The sequence below is a fragment of the Ciconia boyciana genome, chromosome 3 (assembly GCF_034638445.1).
Source record: "Ciconia boyciana chromosome 3, ASM3463844v1, whole genome shotgun sequence".
Lineage (NCBI taxonomy): Eukaryota > Metazoa > Chordata > Aves > Ciconiiformes > Ciconiidae > Ciconia > Ciconia boyciana.
In genome coordinates, this window is record NC_132936.1 from 121097351 (window position 1) to 121117000 (window position 19650).

Here is a 19650-nt window from a genome sequence, read left to right on the forward strand (position 1 = left end):
TAACAGATTTGAAAAGAATCTTTTCTTCTTGAAGTGGTAAATCACAGTTGTAACCAAAATTGTTCTGAAAGTAGGAAGATGTTCATATATCAAGCAGGAAGGACAGAGATCAAAGTTTTAGCAGTAAAATGAAAACCTTTAAATGTTTTTAATTAAATCTCATTCTGTAACTTAACTGAAAACAAGACCACCTAGGAGCGCAGACACCAGGATACCCTTATCAAGAAAGGAATTAAAAGAAGCTGCCTCTGAGATACAAAATGTCTCTTCGATTCAATGAATTGTGGTTACAGTCTCAAATCACTTTCTGCTCAATTGATGCAAGTTATTCTTACTGAACTGTTAGGTCTATACTTTTTGTCACAACCCATTGCCTCATTGCAAGTTATACATTTTGCAGCACTTAAATCTTTTAAATGGGATAATGTATGTACAGAAACTTAAATACGTAGTTGCCTTTAAAGTCCTGTAAGTTGCACTTACAGGAAGCTGTAATTTCTAAATGCCAGGAACTTCTATGTTGTGAGCTTTATGTTGTAGTAGGAGTAATTTCTAGTTCCTAATTTAATAATTGTTGAAGCGTTATATTGTCTGAGCATTAATGAATCACTTGGTGAAACTTGTAGCTCATGAGGGGAATGAAGGCCAGTGCTTCTGCTTCGGTGGGAGGGATGCCTGGAGCGTAGCTTGAGCTGGTGACTCCCTGCCATTGCCACTTTCTGCCTCAAGCCTGTGGAAATGCTCTTACCAGCCCTGTCACATTTTGGAGTTCCACTAAGGCTCTTTTTTATGTTTTACCAGAGCCCACTTAGCAACTCCGAAAGTAGGAAACAGTAAAGTTTGTAGCAACATGCTTCTGACTCCTTTTGTTAACCACTGCTTTAGCCACTTGGCCCTATATGAAAGCAATCGATATATCTGTGAATGGCTCTTGCTGTAGCTCCAAATCAACAGTGTGGATGAAAACATAAGCAGTTTTCATGGTATGTGTGCAAGGGAGAAAAAAAGTAATTACTTTTAACAATAAGTCAGAGTATCTTTTCGTAAGTGAATGCTTTTGCCCATCAGTAATAAAAGGCACTTCAGAATATAAAGGATTATTAAGAGAATTTTAGTGTCACTGAGGTACAATAGAGTTATAAGCTGAAGTTTTGTGTATGCAAACACACGCACCCGCTTTCTGGCTTTTACTTTCTGGCTGAAATATTACAGAGCTATCTCAAAGGCCTGCTTTTAAAACTTCTTCATGGAAAAGATGCCTCTTGACAGAAACACAATTGCTTTTTGGGTCCGTTTATTTGACAGTTGGCAACAAATATTTTAGAGGAAGTCTTTGGGTTTGTTTAGGTGGACGAGTAAGTATTTTATGCAGAGAAATTTCTTCTTTGCATCCTGATCATCGCAGTTGTCTTATGCTCTGAACTGTTAGTTATATCTGTCAAATAGTTTATTGTGTCTTAAGATTTCTGTAAGGTATATTTCTGTATGCAGTACTAAACTTTTTTGAATCTCCATAAGAAATAGACTTATAAACCATGGAATGCCACGGTTATTTTTCTTTTGTCTTCATGCTGGATGGATATTCCTTTGTTCTATTTTCAGTGCACTGGGTCATCCAGTTTACCTTTTCTGCGCATCTGTCATGGTCCTTCTCTTCATGTGTTAAACATTAACGCAAACAAAATAAAAAAAGAAACACAGTTTTTTGCAGCTTCTCAAGTTGCTTTGTAGTTTGTCCTCAAACTTCAGTGATGGAACAGCTTAATTGTACAATACTTACAAGCTTGCTTTGTGTCCTGCATAATTTTGCCTCTCTTCTCACTCAATAATACTCTCTTGACTTTTCCACAGACTCACATTTCAAGACTTCCTCCTGGAGCTGTGGCAGGACAGTCCGTGGCAATAGAAGGAGGAGTTTGCCGGTTGGAGAGTCCAGAAAGCTGAACAGCTGATTCCTCACTTCATTGCAAAGAATGTGAATGACTTTTTGTACAAAAAGTTTTTTGTGTTTTAACAGATGTTGGAAATTCTACTCTTGTTTTATACCCCGTATTGCAACCATGTGCACCATAACTTGAGACAAGTGCTGCTGTAGTTTATGTTCTCACTCTGTGAATGGGGGTGTGTGCATGTTCATTTTTTCCCTAATAAAATAGGAACTCTTCCAGTTGTGCAAAGATTATGTATGATTAATGATTGCGTTTTCATTGTTTTATGTTTGGAAAATAACCAAAAGTTTGGTTTGTTTTTTTTTTTTAAATTAACTTAGATATGGTCACAATTGTCATTCATGTTCTAAATTTAAAAGTACCAGGCCTTTGAAGTGGCTATATAATTATGCAAAAACGATTATGGTTTCTAAGTTTCTCAGTGGTTTAAGGAAATCCAGAGGTGGTTTAAACATGGGTTGTTTTTTTCCTCCCCAATAAGGAGGATTTTTTTTGTCAAAAAATGGTTTCAGTGAAACAAACTAGAGCAAAATTATGGCTAGAATTGTTTTTAAATAGTCTTATAGGTCATATCTCTGTTCCCAAACTAAGATGTTAATAGCTTCAAGCTGTATGTATTACAAAAAGCTATATGAAGATAATGTATCGTAATGCAGTCTTTATGTATAATGGAATATTACAATGTAAATAAGAAAACAAAGTTTATGGAAAGATTCGATATTATTCTTCGCTTCTGTTTTAAATCTATTTTTAAGAGAGGTACAGAAATGAACATATTACTGGATGCGAAGTGCAATGTGTATTAAATGGATGTTGGGAGGTCTGATACTAGCTTTCTTATTGATAAAGCAGCTTCCTAAAGTCCAGCCACAGCATGGGTATTTATATAACTGTGTGTAATATGTATGTACTGTGCATAAATTTACTGTAATTCTTTTTATACCTTCAACAAAACTGCATTATAAACCAATGTAATCCTTGTCTGCCTTGTGAAGCATTGGCAGCTGAACTGTCGTTTGTCACCAGTTCTGATACGTTAGCCAGATCACCCGAGTCCTAAAAGTGAGTTCTGACATACAATCTTCCATTCAGTACTTTTTTTTCTTCACAGCACTGGCAGCAATAGAAGACTTTTGTAATTAATTCAATGTCCTGATAAGTATGCCAAAGAGAAACTAAAATAGTTCATCTTTTTCCCTGGTGGATATTTGATAATTCTGTTTTCAGAAATAGTGGATGAATAGATATTCAGACTGTATTTGCTTAATCAGGCATTGTACTTGCCTGTTTTGTAATGTTGTGCCTGCCTATAACAGACATACTTGACTGATTAAATGGTTACATTGATTGTAGTACCAATCTTTCATGGGAAAAAATCTTAATAAATTTTTTTTAATAGCTTGAGTTCATTTTCACTCTTATGTTACAACATACATTGAGATCCTGTCATCTTTGTGTGGTTTTTTAATTGTGACATCAATGTAGTCCTATAGTTGAAGATATTTCTATACGGTTCTGTAAATAATACAAAACAGGCTTTCCAGGTTGCAGAAACAAAAAAGTGGAATGCATCTGTCTTGAAATAGTTTGTGCTGAGATATCAGACTGGATGCTCAGTGATAGACTCATGGTCTGATGAACTGAAGGAGCTATACTACAACACTTCAGAAATGTTGCAACAAAGCAGCTGTGTTGTCACAGCCATTAAAGTTGCTCTAACGTGCAGCATTAAATGATTGTGTGGATGCTTCACTAAGTAGTGAGTGAAAAAGTGAAGATCATGTGTACAGGTTTGTACGTACCCACGTTTGAAAATGGCATAGTTTTTGGAGAAGCTAAAGTAACAGCGTTAGCCTGCTTTCATTCTAAAAGTGCTTTTCAGTGTCGACTTCATAGAAACTTTGGCATAAATTCACTCTTTCATGGAATAAGCATGACAGAATGGCTTGTAAATGTAAATCGATAAATTGTTTCTTCCCCTTACTTGCTCAATATCTCTTTATGGAGATTTGGATTCCAGCATGTGATATTCCCCCCCCCCATGCTATCTCAAAATTTTATTTGTGTGTATACATACATAAATATATATAAAATCATAACTTAAACAGCAGATAACATGTTTTGCTTTTATTTTGCTTTTGTGTCTATATAATACTCCAATAATTTTTTTTTGGGGGGGAGGGGGGCGCAAAAAAGGCCAGGCTTCTTCAGGAAGTTACTTAGGAATCATTGTTTGAAATTGAGCAGTGTGCCTTTTCATTGTCCAACTTTTCCTCCTTCTGTCTAGGTAGAGGAAAAAGGAAGAAAAGGATTCTCTTGTCTTGAGAATCAGAAGCAAGGTGCAGAGCTCAAACCAGATACAGAGCTGACTTTCTATCTAAGGTACTTAGGAGAAGAAAACTGTTAGCACTTAGGAAATTCTGCTCCTGCCAGTCTTCACAATTACTGATAGAGAAATTCCTATCATCCAACTCCCACTTAAGCCAATGAAAGTTCTTACACTACTTTAATTATGGGTCTAATTCTGCTACTAGTTCTATTTTGAACTTAAAAGGGGCTTATGAAAAATAAATGGTGAGGACGGACACACTTTGCAATGACGTGGTTTGTAAACTCTTGTACGTGATGAGTAACCATTGCCACTGGCATAAGCAGGTACAGTCCAAGAGGAAATTATACAGCTGACAGCAATAGCTGCCTAAAATTATAAAGGGAGGGCAACAAGATGAAATGCATATAAATACAAACCATTTGAATACTGTTGATTTTATAGTCAAAGACACAATTTTGTATTCTGTAGCAGACAGGTTGGTGCCAGAGTAGTCAGTCTTCTGCCATAATAAATTTTGCTCTTAAAAGCTTGTAATAGCCTAAAACAAACCTAGCATATAGCCCATTTTTTGTCTTCCTTTGCTCCTGTACCTTTTTGGTTTACGGCAAAGTGAGGAAAAACACAGAATTTCTGTGGCTTTAGCATGGATTGTCAGTGGAGGTTTTTGTAGTTGCTTTGCAGGTGAGTTATGGAAGTGCCACTGCCTCATATCAGAGTCCAGATCTGCCAAGAAATGCTGAGAACCTACAACTTGCAGGAAATTGAGATTTTATATGGAAGCTGACATCACTGATAGCTTGTGGTAAAGGAGTCCTGTAGTGGGTCTAAAGATAGCACTACTCTTTTCTTTTTGCTTATTTTTTACAGGAAAGCTTGTGGGAGGTCGTTCTGCTCTAATAGCCCTGTGCTTGATTATTCACTCCATTATGAGATAACACAGAGATAAGGAGGACTTGTACACTGACTTGATTGTTTTAGATCCTGTAGTGGCACAGCATTTATCTTCCACATAACCTGGGCAATAAATCCCCATAAAGACCATTAGCATCACTTAATGGTGATTTGAACACAATAAATGTCTGTCTTGTTACCCACTCCTGGCTGCCTGATGAACCAAATAAAATATGTTAGCGAACACATGAGCAACAGGTACAGTGAGACCTGCTTTGCTATGGCTTTGTGCCTTAACCATAATACCCTCACTTACCTTCCGAGTCTCCTGTGTGACAGTGATGCACACTTATTTTATGTCCTATGCTCCCTTACCAACTCCTGAGTTTGCAGTTCCTTGCAAGGTAATATCCTGCTCTTCTTCCCATCTTCCCTATCCCAGTACAGAAGCATCAGCTGCCCAGGCTCCTCTGCCTCCACCCACGGCAAGACTTTTAGTCAACCCTCATGTCCCCAATGTCCACATATGTCTGTTACACAAGAGACAGCGTATGTGGGTGGTGACGGTGTATGTGGCTCCTACGTCTGGGCTGCTGGTCTCAAAGAGTTGCCTGTAACCCCCAGGCTGCACTTTGTGCAAGCCTCCCGTAGGCAATGAGCATCTGTCAGATCTGTAGTCCTCTTCGGATTTGTAGAAATTGGCTAACGGACACAAAAATTGCTGAAATTGTACAGATGGACAGCGTGAATGTGCAAGCATGGTTTCCTTAGAGTCCAGGCTACAAGAATTTGAAGCAGCTGCTTTTCCTTTTTTCTTAAACAGCATCTGAGAGACACAGAGAGCTACGTTCACCAGCCCCTCAAGGGTGATGGTGGGGTGTAAATGTGGCAAAGCTGGCAGGCTCCAACCTGCTCATAGTGTAATCGTCCCAGAGAGGAAAGAGCTGTGAAGTTATGGTGTCGGTACTCATCCTGGAGTTTGTGCAAGCTGCCAAGGACTATGGGTGTCACGTCCTCGCGTGGTTAGCCCCCACGAGATTCTGCACCTCCAGGCACACATGGCTGTTCCTGCGCACAGTGTGCAGGTGTACGTCGGTCAGACATCCAGGTGGACTCACAGAGGAGGAGCCCCCATAGCTTATCTCATCATCTCTCTTGGAATCTATCTGCTACAATATATCGTAATAGATATTTAGGCTAGAGTTACCTGATTTATTATACTCAGTTATATTGCCGTAAATATACACATAGACATATAGAAAGAGACCAACTAAAGTCATCTTTCTAAAACAAAAAGCCTTTCAAAGTTGTTAAAATGTAGTTTTCAGAAAGCACCGTATGAAGGCAAGTGTTTGAGGTGAGATCCTGTCCCCAGCGAGGTCACTTGGAGCTCAGCCATCAGCTTCGGCGGAGCCAGGACATTACCCTTGGGGGTATTTCTCTTAGAGAACTCAAACATTACGAGTCCCTTAATGTCAACACTGGAGCCTTTGGAAATGAGGTGGCACGAGATGTTTTCATGACTCATGCTTATTTTTTGGATTATCTGGGAATATCTGCTGGGTGTGCAGGGCTCAAAAAGCCAAGTGGAAGAACCAAACCGCAGACTCCTCCAGGCAAATAATCTGATGCAGCCAGGCGATGACTGTTCCGAAAGGAGCTCTTCACTAGCCAAGGGCTCTTGGCATAGTTTTATAATTTAAATAGTTTTCCTAGAGGTGATCATTTCTACAGCCCTGATTTCACTTTGGGTGCATGTGTTTGAACGGTATAGACTACAGACCATCAGAGCACAAACGGGAGCAAGGATTTCGGTTTGCCACGACACAACTCACCTGTGGCAAAACCACCGTGTTCAAGGTTAAGTGCCAATAAACCACGATACCAGCCTGGATTGTAACATCTTCTGTATCTACTGTACCTGTGACAGAAATCCTATTAAACATATTTTTTAGAATTGTTTCCTTAAAACGTGAGTTGTGTCTGACTGATACAGCTGGGCAGTGTGACGCCTTGCTGGAAATCTTCTGTCCCTGCTGCCCATGGGCCTGAGGAGATTCAATTTAAAGTTGAGATCAAATTGTCCGTACTTGAAAATGTCACTGCATTACTTTTTGTGGCTAAAAGTAAGCTCCTTTGTCTCTGGTACTGTATTGTCTGCAGGTGTCAAGGTGCTGGCAGGGAGTCTGTGAGGAGAGGCATGGCTGCCTGGCGCCAGGTGCGGCCAGTTCCAGCCAGCTCCAGCCGGTTCCAGCCAGTTCCCGCTGGTTCCAACAGCTGCACCACAGGACACAGCCCAGCCCCTCCTCAAGGCCAGCGGCACCTCGGGGGAAGCCGGGTTAAGAAAGGGACAAAACAGGACCCCGCAGCGAGGAGCGAGGAAAAAAATGTGAGAAACAGCTCCACGAGCCCCTCTTGCAGGAGTGGGTGGAGGATTTGGGGCTGAGAGGGTGACTTTGAGCCTAGGAAAGAGGGGGTGCGAGGAAGGTGTTGTTTTAATTTGCCTTTGTCTGTCACTATCCAAACCTATTTTAGTTGGCGGTGAATTAAATTAATTTTCCCAAAGTTGAGTCTGTTTTGCCTGTGATGGCGCTTGGCAAGTGATCTCCCTGTCTTTATCTCGATCCATGAGCTTTTTCATCTTAATTTCTCCCCTCGCTGTCCTTCTGAGGAGAGGGAGGGAGAGAGCGGCTGGGTGGGCGCTGGCAGCTGCCGAGACCAGTGCACTGCAGCTATCAATTACAATTGCTCCCAGAACTCCCTTCAGGACTAAATCCAAAAGTGAAACTTTGCAGGAGATATTCTTCTGGTAGGTTAGTTTTCTCTTGGGCCAGTGAACTGATTTTTTGTGCCCTGCAGCCGCATGATTGTTAGAGCTAACGTAAAGGAAACACAGGAGCGCACGGCTGGAAAAGGGATGGGGAGGATGGGATAACCTGCTTTTGGCTGATGTTAAATCAGATTAGGTATAAAATGAAACTGCTCCCTCATTGCGCTGACAGTGATGATTCATCTTGTTGGATGTTGCTGTTATTGCTTCCAGTCCATCTCTGGAAGTAACTGCTACAATGCACTGTGGATGTTGGGAAAAACTAACCATGTTTATAAAATTGCATTTGTGTCTAATTTTACAGGAATCAACTCTAGTTAAGTGCAATTCTCAATCCGATGAAGAAACAGTTTCTAAAGTTTGGAGGCTAGCCCTTTTGAAAGGCAGTGAACTCCTCTGGGGAGATAAGAGCATGCCTAATCTTGAGGTAATTAACAGCCAATGTGACATGATGGCCTTTGAAACTAATACTGTGTGTGTCTGAGGAGGGAAGGGAGGTTGTTTCAAACCCCATGTTTATTGTATTAATGTGTCGTGTAATGTCCATGAAAGAAAATTAGCAAGCCAAAAGACAAACAATGCCATGGCACAGCAGAAAATGCTTTATGATACATGATTTGCAAAATGTTACAATTTGAGAACTGCAATCCAGTTCATCCCTCAGGGAAAAGGATGAATGGGTAGAAAAAGCATAATTTTGAGTGTCTTCTTTGCACATCAAAAAAATAGTTATTCCTAGGTAAGTTTCAAGAATCTTGACCAATATAAGGGAGGTACCTAAATTAGAAGAGAACTCAAAAATAAGGAAACTCCCAACTATAAATGATGAACAGAAACCCAGGACAAAGTTCACTATTAAAAACAATACACAAGGGGCAGAAGACAACTGAATTATCCTGTTGTCCAAAATGTGACTCAGAGTTTTAAGTTCAGGTATGAGCTAAAAGCTGAAGCTTTTTTCTTCTTTTGGTACTTTTTAATTTGTCTTCATTTTTGAAACTAAGATGCCTTTTTTTTTGTCTTGCTAGAGTAAAAGTATTTTCACTTTAGGTATCTCTCAAGTCACATAAACTCATTTAAAACAAAGATGCTTTTACTTCTGTGGAGATGACAAGCCCAGATAAGGTAGTCGGTAGGGACTAACCCTGCAGGGAAGTGGCACCCAAAAGTGTTCAGGTATCTGAGGAAATGGGGTAGGTTTTCAACACTCCCCTGTTCTTTGTCTTCAACCTAGTTCAAATTCTAGTCCTCCTCTATTTAACTGCAACAGAATGAGCCACAGACATGTTAGGTGGTCTCATGAATGACACACACAAAGAGGTAAAAGGCTCTTTCCTGGAGAGGTAATGAAGAAAACAAGACCTGTTGAAATTTCTTCCCCCAAAACTGAACTGTACCACTCACTTTGCCCAAACCCTGCCCTGAGGATATGCCACAATGTCTTCAGGATGCTTTCTGAATGCTACAGCATGACGATTTGCAATCACAGTACTAGGAGTACTAAAGCCTGCTTCCACCACTGATGCTGTTGCCCCTTCTAGCAATGAATTACTGTCAAGGGTCAGCAGATTAATTTGGTGCCTGAGAAAACCCTTGAAGCCCCCATTTTAAATAAGTCAAAGAGTATTCTCCATAAACTACATTTTAATGTTTTTTTAGTAATAATGGTGGCCAGGCTGGCTAGTAAGTGTGATTACCTGTCCGTTTGGAAATCCTAAGTGTGGGGTTTTTTCAGGCTAGTGTGCTTCTGTAAATAAGGTTTAGATGTGCATGTTCTGTCTTTATGTATGTCCATCTTTATGTCCTGTTCTCTCCACTCTTCTCTGTTCCTCTTTCTTCTCTCTTCCCCCAATGGCATCACTTGTCTCAGTTCAATACTATTAACAGAAGGTAAACAATTACGTTTCCCTAGTTAAATTAATGAATGTGGATAGAAAGAATAAAGAACTACAGTAAGTTCCTGAATTGAAAGGAGACTGATGAGTCCCTTGAGGATCCATGCAGGAGAAAGCCTTTATAAAGGATTTTTTTCCCAATTAGAGCTAAAACGTAGGTTGCTATGAGCTCCAGTTGGCACAAATCTGGAAGAAACCAGGCATTGTTTCTTCCAGTGATTACAGAACAGCTCAATTCACGATTGAGAACCTTTTAGGTTGGTGCAAGAGGTTTGGTTTTTTTTTTCATTTTCACCAGTTTATTTGCCTTTTTTATTTCTCAGATTTTTCACAACTGGTAAAAATCACCTGCACAACAATGTAGTGTCAGGCTTACACTGAATATCACCTGAAGAAGCCAGTGCATCCCTGCTGGCAACAGTGGAGCTGGTGAAGGTGACAAAGGATCCATATCTGCTTTCTGTACTGATGCAGTTTATTTTTTCTGCCCTGCAAATTCTCCATCAAAGATGTTCCTCCATTAGTGCACATGCAGTCCTTTTGCTAAGAACAATGCAATGTTCAGGCAATTTTGCCATGAGAAATCCTGTATCCGTTATATAAAAGTAGATACACTGGGTTTTTGGAACAGGGCTTATAACAGAAAGACCACATAATCTTTTGTTTCTTCTTTGCTGAAACCTTTCATGTGGCTGGAAAGAAGACACAAGGCCTTTTTCTCTGCCTGGTAACTAATCAATTCTCCTTACCCGAAAATAACAAAAAGGCAAAAGTCTTTCAAATGAGAACTGACATCTCATCCTCATCTTACATTTTCTAATTATTTATGTTTCACTGGCAGACAGGCTGCAAGACCTTGTTCTTTGTTAGTCATGTGCCAATAAGGATACCAAATACATTTTGTTTCGGTCTGTCTTTCCAGGAAAAAAAATGCAATAACACTTGACAGTGGATCTTTCCTCCCAGTTTGCTCCCCGGTGAAACAATGCAGCTCCCAAAATCACCGTCTATACACACGCATGCACAAATCCAAGAAGGGTCACCTGTCGTTTACTCTTTCCTCTTTCCTGTCCTGATAGCCTGTAACACATCCCTGGTTGCTGGTGAGCTGTGGAGGCTTCATGCCGTGCTTGTGGCCTCAGTTTAGCAAAGAGGGTTGAGGACTTTGATCCAACTCCAAGGAGATGACGGGGGGAAGCTCTGTGACATGCCGATGTGTCCTGGCTTTGAAGTCTGGGATTAGGCTGGGGGGAAGGAAGAAGTCCTGCACAATGTATCCTTTTGATTTGAAGCTCTGGTGAGTGATGATGTGAGTCCAGCACAGGACAGTGAGGCTCCAGCCCTCTGCTGAAGGGGTGTGATGAGCCCTTCCTCTCCCCTGGGACAGAACATCCTCACATGCAGAGATGGAGAAATCCTGGGATTCCCCCATTCGGGGCTGTAGCTTTGTTGACAGACTTATTTTTCACTTTAGCATAGTAAATAGAGTTTGTCTCCTGCTTGGAGATCATTCATCTCTCATTATGTTTAATAATTAGAATTCCATGCTTGTCTGCTGCTTCCTCCGTGCTCTGCCAAAGTGAGCGGTCTCTGCTCTGAACAGCTCCATCTGTTGGCATCGCATTGCCATGTCGAAAAAAAGGCAAAAAAAAAAAAAAAAATCCCCCCCCCCACCCCAGCTGCAACAAGAATAGCCTTTCCGCTTGGACTGTGAAGAGAAATGATGGGCATAGGACCTGGTGCACCAGCTGCCTGCCTCTGAAACGTGCTGGGTAAAACTCCTGCATCCCTGGGCATCTTCAGCATCCTCAGAAATCAGGAGTGCCACGTGTCTGCTGAGCACGCTGCAGATCTGGGCAGCGATGAGGAGGGAAACCTTCTGCACCTTGTGTCCTCACACCATTTCCTTCCGTTTCCCAGCCCAGACTTGCCACACCGGGTGCAGCCAGCAGCAGCCTGCCGAGGGCTGACGGGCTGTGCTTGCTGGAAACAGAGGAGGTGGAGGTGGCTGGTGATGCGGAGCGGCCGTGGGGGCTCGTGGGCCCTGCCTGCTGCACACAGACAGCTGGAAGGGAGCTGCAGGAGCAGCTGGATTATAAGATGTGGAAAGAGGCAGGAGCCATCCCTACAAAGCTGCCCTGCTGGGAGCTGCGGAAAAGGCAGCTCCATTCCTCTGGGCAGTCTCCAGCAAGCAGCGGAGCCGGGGGCTGCTGTGCCCTGTGCCGGGGCAGGCCCGGCCCTGTGGGAGCTCTGTGCTCACCGAGGGCTGTGCTCAGAAACCAGGGCCCAAGGGTCAAGGGCAGCGCAGGGATTGCTAGGGATGAAGTGCTGTGGGTGGCTTGGAGGCTGCTACGGATGAATACGTGGCATGGAGATCGTGAGGGATGAAGTGTTGCAGGTGGCGCAGAGATTGCTATGGGTGATGGAGATGACTAGGGGTGAGGAAGTATTGCGGGCAGCACGGCGGTCGGTATGGATGAAGAAGCGCACGGAGATTGCTATGGAAGGAGCGTCGCAGGTGGCACGGAGAGTGCTATGTCAGACCTGGCCACAGGGGGGTACCACAGACAGTGACACAGCCACCGACACGGTTTCAGTACTGGAACTCACTCGTGGTAACATCGCATCTTGCTACTCCGTATCCCCTCCTGCCCCTCCGCTACAAGCGTGCCTGAGGACGCGGGTGCGAGTACGGCAGAGATGGGCAGAGCATCAGCCAGTTGTACCTTTGTATAGAAATCCTCCTCCGTGTTTTCTCCCCTGGGCTGTTGGGAATGCGCCTTCCAGATTAAGCCTTCATGTTTTGCTTGAGGCATTAGCAAAATGCTCTGAGAGCTGCGATTGCCCAGCACACCAACCGTGGAGAGCGAGGCTGCTTCCCGACCTGGCTTCGTAAATACCCTGAGAGTAAAGCGGTCTTTGCAAAAACTGTTGCTTGGGGAGGCTGCAATTGAACACAAACTTCCTTCTGTTTTTAAGGACCTAGAGCCCAATGCTGAGTGCCAGTAAATTCAGTCATCTCCCTGGTGGCTCCGTACATGCTGGGCTCTGTGGCTGTGTTTGAGCAGCTGCATAGCTTGCACTAGGCATGAATAAGGCTGGCATCAACGAGGGCAGCTTCAGTCGCCTGTAATTGTCCAAAGCTGGAGTCATTTAAAAAATTAAGGTTACAAACATGCTCACAAGCAAATAGCTTTCCCTTTTATGGTTTATATGAGTTTCTGCTTCAAAGAAATTATTATCTGCCTTCTTGAAAATGTTGTCTCCTTCCAGCTGCTTGTGGTGTAGGTATGAACAGGATTACAGAGCATCCAGTGCTTGGCATGAAATATTGGATGTTTTCAATATTGATACCTTTTATATGAGGCCTGGTCCTAAAGCAAGAATGAGGCTTTATTCATAGTACCTGCTCATTATTTGTTTTTTAAGTATCTTCTTCTTTAAGGGATATCAGATGTTCAGAATATCAGAAAGCAGTATACTTTATGATGAGAGTAAATATTCTGATTTTTTGGTGGAGGCTTTTTTTTTTGCCTCCATAAAAGGCAAAAGAAATCTGCTAGCTAAATAAATGCAAACATTTTGTTTCTCATACTATCAAAGGCAGCATGCAATATGATCCAGCCTCATTTGTGAAGGAACAGTTCTAGATGAAGGAACAGATGAAAAATTATACTTAAAAGGCAAAACCAAAACAAAACTATGTAGCTTGTTTGCTTATCTTCAGTTGTGATTGTCCTTTGGAGACTGAAGCCTGGCCCGGAGCTGACATAACACAAGACAGATTGCTTCCATGGACTTCAGCAGGAGTTTGGATTGGGCTATGTGATTTTGCAAAACTATAAATGCCTCTCAGAAGGACATGAGTATAACTTATTCATGATGGGAAAAGTGGGATATGAACACTGCGGCGATCGCTTCAGATTCCCAGATTTCTCTGCCTTGAAAAGATGTATCTGCAGATTCATGTTGAAGATGGCCACTTCAACATGTGGAAGGGCAAGCAGGAGGACAGGCAAGCAGGACGGGCAAGGAGGGGCAAGGATGGGCAAGGAGGACAGGCAAGCAGGATTTGAGGTTTCCCCACAAAGGAGAAGACCTCCGGGTGCTCCATTACTGCCCTCTGGCATGGTTTGAGTTGCCTTGGCTCAAGTGCAGGTACAGCCATCCCAGGAAGAGCGGCAGCCCTCAGCAGAAATCCTCCCTGCGCTAGTCAAGGCATTGGCATTTAGCAGACACAGGGCTTCTGTGAGCGTTGGATGCTCACATGCAGGCAGGGACCCACCCTGCTGTCTCAGCAATATGTTGGCCATGTAGCTGAGAGTTCAGAGAAGAGCAGTAGCCCTTCTCTGGCAGATGAGAGGTAGAGATTCAGCAATGTCAGACAGAGAAAGTTAAACAGAAGTTAGCTGGGTGCCCCAAGAGCAACCTTCTTTTTTTTATATCTCGTGTTGCAGCACTGGGACAGTCTTGAGTCTGGCACTACAAACCAGCAGCTTGTCAACACTAAGGCAGCAGCACAACAGTTTGGTCTCCCTGCTATTAAAGCAGACTTTCCTTCTGGGAATTAAAGGAAAAGGAGGGAATAAGAAAGCTCCCCCTGCTCTCTCGCTGCAGCCTCCCCATGCTGGGAGGCAGGCTGCTCTGCTGGGTTTTGACTGCAGTAGGTTTGCTGCATGCTTTCACAGCTGCCTGATGTCGCTGTGTAATTTCCAGCCTCCTGCAGGATGCTCTGCACTTCTGCAGTCTGAGATGGCTGTGGCCATAGGGTTCAGGACTAATTCTTCCTGAAATGCTGGGTTTTCAAGAGACAAATGCAGTCGCAGCTGTGGGTGCGTTTCTGGAAGGTGCTTGGATGACCTTGTGTTGGGAGCTTGAGAAGAATGAGGAGTGGAGTTGGCAGAGCACCTTGTAGATGAGGAAAAAAGAGGAAAACTAAAACTGAGTTGCTTTCACTTCAGAAGCTTTTGGGTTGTATTTCTAACAAAATGAAGTTCAGATCAGATAAAGCGGCTGTGTCCTCCAAACAGCCCCAAATTCTGCCTCTTTGCTGAGCTACCCTAACCAATTTGCAGCAGCCTTGAGATGTCTTCACAGTTTGAATTAAAACTGCTACCAGGGCTTGGGAAATGTGAGCGAGTCTGACTTTGGTTATGGAAAAGCTACTAGGCAGAAGTATGAAAAGCTTGCTGGTAAATCATTTACAAGAAAATATCTTGCTCAGCATGGGGTTTGCAATGAGGGGGACATATTTAATGACCTGCTTCAAATGTTATTATAAATCATTACTTCCTCACCAGCTAAATCATGGCTGCCTAATACTCTGTGTGCTCTCCCGTAGAAATGTTACTAACTTGTGAACATGTTGGAGTTTGGAGCCACATGGCCCCGTGGGATGGAGGGAAGCGCAGGAAACATGAGGGGCTGTCAAGCGTCCCAGGGGGGTGATGCCCGTCCCTGACTCGGCCACGCAGCTCCTGTGTTTTCATAGCACCGTCCGCCTCTGCAAAATGCAAGACCTTTGGGAGCTTTTTGACAAGATGCTAAACTTGAGTAACCTAAATGAAAGCATGTCCCTGGTGCAGAAGCAAGAACAGTTTTCAGGGGGATAAAGAAGGCGAGTGTTTAGCTTTGGTTGAATGATGCCTTTGAGTTATGCAGGGAAACTTCTTCCAAACTGCTTAATAGACCTCATGCCCACCTGGGACGGTCAGCAGAGCTTCGCAATAAACTGCTTCAGAGCCACCCTGGGCAAAACCTCCGAATCCTCCTCAGGTTATGCACAATCTGCAACAGTTAGAGGTGCAGGAGGGATGGCAGCCCATGGGTGCATGGCCCCATGGCCGGAGGGATGTCTATGTATGGGGGGGGAAAACTCCCTCCCCTTGGAAAACAACCATCTTGCCTCTGAAAGGCAACAGCCACTGCCAACAGGAGGGGACACAAGTCCCACATCCATTTCTTGACTGAGGATCCACTTTGTGCTGGAAGGAGGCTACGGGCTGCTTTCACCTATTTATTTTACACAAAGAAGTGGGGGAGAAAAACCTCAGGGCAGTCTGTCTGCGGAGGCAGTAACTCCTTAGAAAGGTGTGCAGCAGTAGGGACGTCAACAGAGAATTGGTAGCTCATTACCTTTTTTCTACCTTTAGATCATGACTTTAAAAAAAATCCCTGTGCATCGCATATTCTTTGTCCTTGCTGCCTGTGTGAGAATCACAGTCAGCAGTTCTGTAGGTCATTTAGAGAGATTTTATGGTAACAGTATGCAAGTGAAAGCAGTATTTCTTTTGATGGATATGTTTAATGCAATAGTGCTTTTACACTTTAAAAAATGAGAAGAAAGAGCTTTAATATTATGTCTTCAGTCCATAGTAAGCATAAAAAACAAAGTCAAAGTATATTTAAGGTCTTACTCCTTCTTAACAGAACTATCTTAGCCAAGGAGAGGAAATGGGGCTTGTGATGTGGCTTCAAAGTAAATGGACAATTTTGGATTTGGGGTGAAGGTGGAGTAAGAAGGTGGGGAAGATTGTGTGAATGGGAAAATGAATCTTCAGCAGAATCACAACGACCATAAATATAGCTCTAAGAGGGCCCAGAGGCCAGCGGGGGACTTACCCTGGCTGGGCTGTCCTACTCCGCACACGGAAACCAGGACCGGTGTTTACCAAGTCTGTGTACATCGTTGTGTATTTTCCTCAGTCTCTTTTTTTTTTTTTTCCTCTTTTATGCATGAGTAAGATTTTAATTTTAGAATAAATTCTAGTAGACTTTTGTGGACAGTTTGGAGGAGCAGAGATGAAGGATGGTATTTTTGTTTCTGCATGCAAATGCAGGGAAGTTTGTCTAAGCTCAGCTGGCAAGGCCACCATCAGACAGGTGTCACAAGCCTAGTTTGCATTTAACTTCCCAAGGCTTTATTGAGAAGAGAATATTCGAAGCCACCGTGCATCGGCAGGCACAGAGCTCATACCGTTCATGCAGGTTTGTCTGTATGTGAATTGTACGCTGGTACACTGTACGCTGGTACACCGTACACTGGTACACCGTACACTGGTACAATTCACCCAGTTTTGTCTGACCATGCCTCCTCCTCCACACCACGCTGGACCTGCTTGCGTGCCTGTCACTCTGGTGCCTCCAGAAAGTGGCTTTGCAGCCCCAGGTCTCTTCCCTCACCCATGGTTGGACAGGAGGGCTCCCAGGTCTAGGTCCTGTTGCGATGTGGCCCTGTTACCTGTTAAAACCTGTTAAAAAGTATGCAACTCTGCTTATACATGTTGCAGCTCTGGATGGGCCAGCATCTGCCTGGATTGTAGAGGAATCTCGCTGACTGGAGTAATTATCCAGAGGCCGAATTTCCTTCATGTTGTGCTTCTTCGATACTACTGCAAGGGGCTTGTCTAAGAGTGGGGTGATCTTTCAATGGGTTTAACCACAATGAAACAGGTAACTGAACTGATCTCGCCAGTCCAGATCGGGACCCAAGGCATCTGTCCCGGTGTCCGGTGTGAAAGCAGAAAGAAAATAGCACAGGGTTTCTTTTGACTCCCACGCCACTGACCAACGCTGGAGTCCAAAAGACACCCCTCCCACTCTGTTTGTTTGTTTGTTCAACACTCGTACACCCCTATTTACTTACTGACACAAGAGATGTTGGCTCACTTGGCAGCCTCTAATGACAGCTTAAGGCTCACCACCCTGTACTAATTCTGTGGTGTTAAAAATATAAGTTTTTCCAAATGAGGAGCAGCAGTAAGTGAATGCAGGGAATGGCTCTTCTCTAATTCACAGTGTGTTTGCTTTGTCCCACACCTTTGTTTTGGGAGTTGCTGTTTTCGTAGAAAATGAGTACAAAGCTGGGTAAATCTAACTCAGCTCTTTCTAAGTACGTTTTCTGGGGATTATCATGTTGGCTGAAAAACAAGCTACTTCTCACAGCCAAAAATGTGAACTGAAAATGAGGTCAAGAACCATTGATTACAAGATGAACGGAGGCCTTTCAATTAAGATTGGCCACACTGCCGTAGGACGGTTATTACTGGTCAGACACTTCCTGAAATGCTCAAAAACTCCCATAGAGTGGTGTCAGGAGCTAAAATTACCAACATTTCTGTGGGGTTCTTAAAAGTAATTCTATTCTGTTCCATCAGCCACTGTCTCAGTGGTGGTCAATATTTTTCCCTACATTGGTACAAGGGGAAATAACCAGAAGAATAGTAAACGAGCTATTTATAAAGATGTACTGCTGCAATGCACACTCATCTGCTTCTGATGAGAGGTTCTGGCCATCAGCAAAACCATGAGGGATTAGAGGAGAAAATGGCTTTGTGTTTAATTTTGTACTTCTACTGTTAATCTACAGCCTTTGACCTAATGCTGTTCCAACGTCTGGGCCTCAGAGGCATTTGTGCAAGCGAGACTTTCCTTGGTTGCTCTCGCCTGATTGCTGAGATCAGATGAAAGGATGGAGAGGTCCTGCACGACACATTAACTAATAGCTGTTCATGGTGGGCGTTTGCCGCTTCTACTCACAAGCAAAAGATCTTTGGTTTAACAGAGGATTTTGTATGCCGCTCCCTTTAACCCCCTGTAAGTAAATAGTGTGCAATATGCATTTGCTGTGGACCTGCAGGCTGCAGAAGGATTAATCATGCTCTCATATTTTCAGTTGATGGCTGCTCTATTGGTATGGTGGTCTTGTAACACTTCTAAAATACTTGGGAATATTTGGTGAGGGGTTTTTTAATGGAAGTAAATATTGACTTTCAGTAGGAATAGACAGCCCTTTGTGTTGTCTGAAGTTGAAAGTCCTTTGCAATGCTAAACTAACGGTGTATTTGAACTCGTCTCTGTGGTTTATCTAAGATAGTCATTTAGTGTTGCATCACTGTTGGGTAGTTCGATTTATATCCATCTTTAAAAGTAACTTGCTTATCCATTCAGGTATGAATTGGTTAAACCAGGTAGACATTGCTGTCGTGCTGATAAAGAAGCAGTGTCAGGTCCTGGCGATGGCTGGGACCTCTCTAGCTGGGGCTTTGGCTAGTGAGGGCCCTGCTGTGCTCTCGTGTTTATGCACACTCAGATTTATTGAAGAACAAATAAAAGTGTCATTTGGCCTCCCGTGTATTCTAGCGATTAGTATGTGGTTGTGTTTGAGTTTGGGATGAATAACCACGTAGAGCAACTTGCTCTTTCTCACTGAAGAATTTCCTCTGCAACCCCAGGCCTATTTCTGCCAAAGTTAACCTGAAATAGGTTTACAGTGGCTTTGTGGGCCTCCAGGTTGTAGTACCTTCTCATGATGAGATGGAGAGGCATGGATGGTTGCTGAGGTTTGTTACGGGAGCTGGCTGTATGCAATAGAAAGTGTATCCTTGTGTCTATAGGTCCCTAATCAGGACTGCCTATTAACACTGCTTTTGGGGAATACAGGATCAACCAAAGCAGTTGTGACCAAAGACCAAAACTAGGTACCTCTGTCTCACTCACTCTTCCTCAGCTTGGACATGGGGCTTTTCATGTCCTAGCATAGTGCGAGCAGAAACTAATTACTGTTCTGTGAGGCAAATAAGCATGTATGCACACATGTAAATTATATGGTGAACCAGATGCCCTTCTCCAGACAGCTTTCTGAAAAATTACTTCATATAGGAAAGTTGTATTTTTCACGTCTGGCTCTTGAACATTGTTTTTCAGTTACATGGTACTTTATGTAATTAGCAACGAAAATTCAGGCACAAGTGT

The 19650-nt window shown here is 43.2% G+C and overlaps 1 protein-coding gene across 1 annotated transcript in view; it reads left to right on the forward strand.

The window, feature by feature from the left end:
* Positions 1 to 3978, forward strand: part of TASP1 (taspase 1) — an 89717-nt gene extending 85739 nt beyond the window's left edge. The window contains 1 exon segment of the mRNA XM_072857433.1: positions 1852 to 3978. Within this exon segment, the coding sequence (XP_072713534.1) occupies positions 1852 to 1944 (93 nt within the window). The 3' untranslated portion in view covers positions 1945 to 3978.
* Positions 3979 to 19650: the final 15672 nt, after the last annotated feature.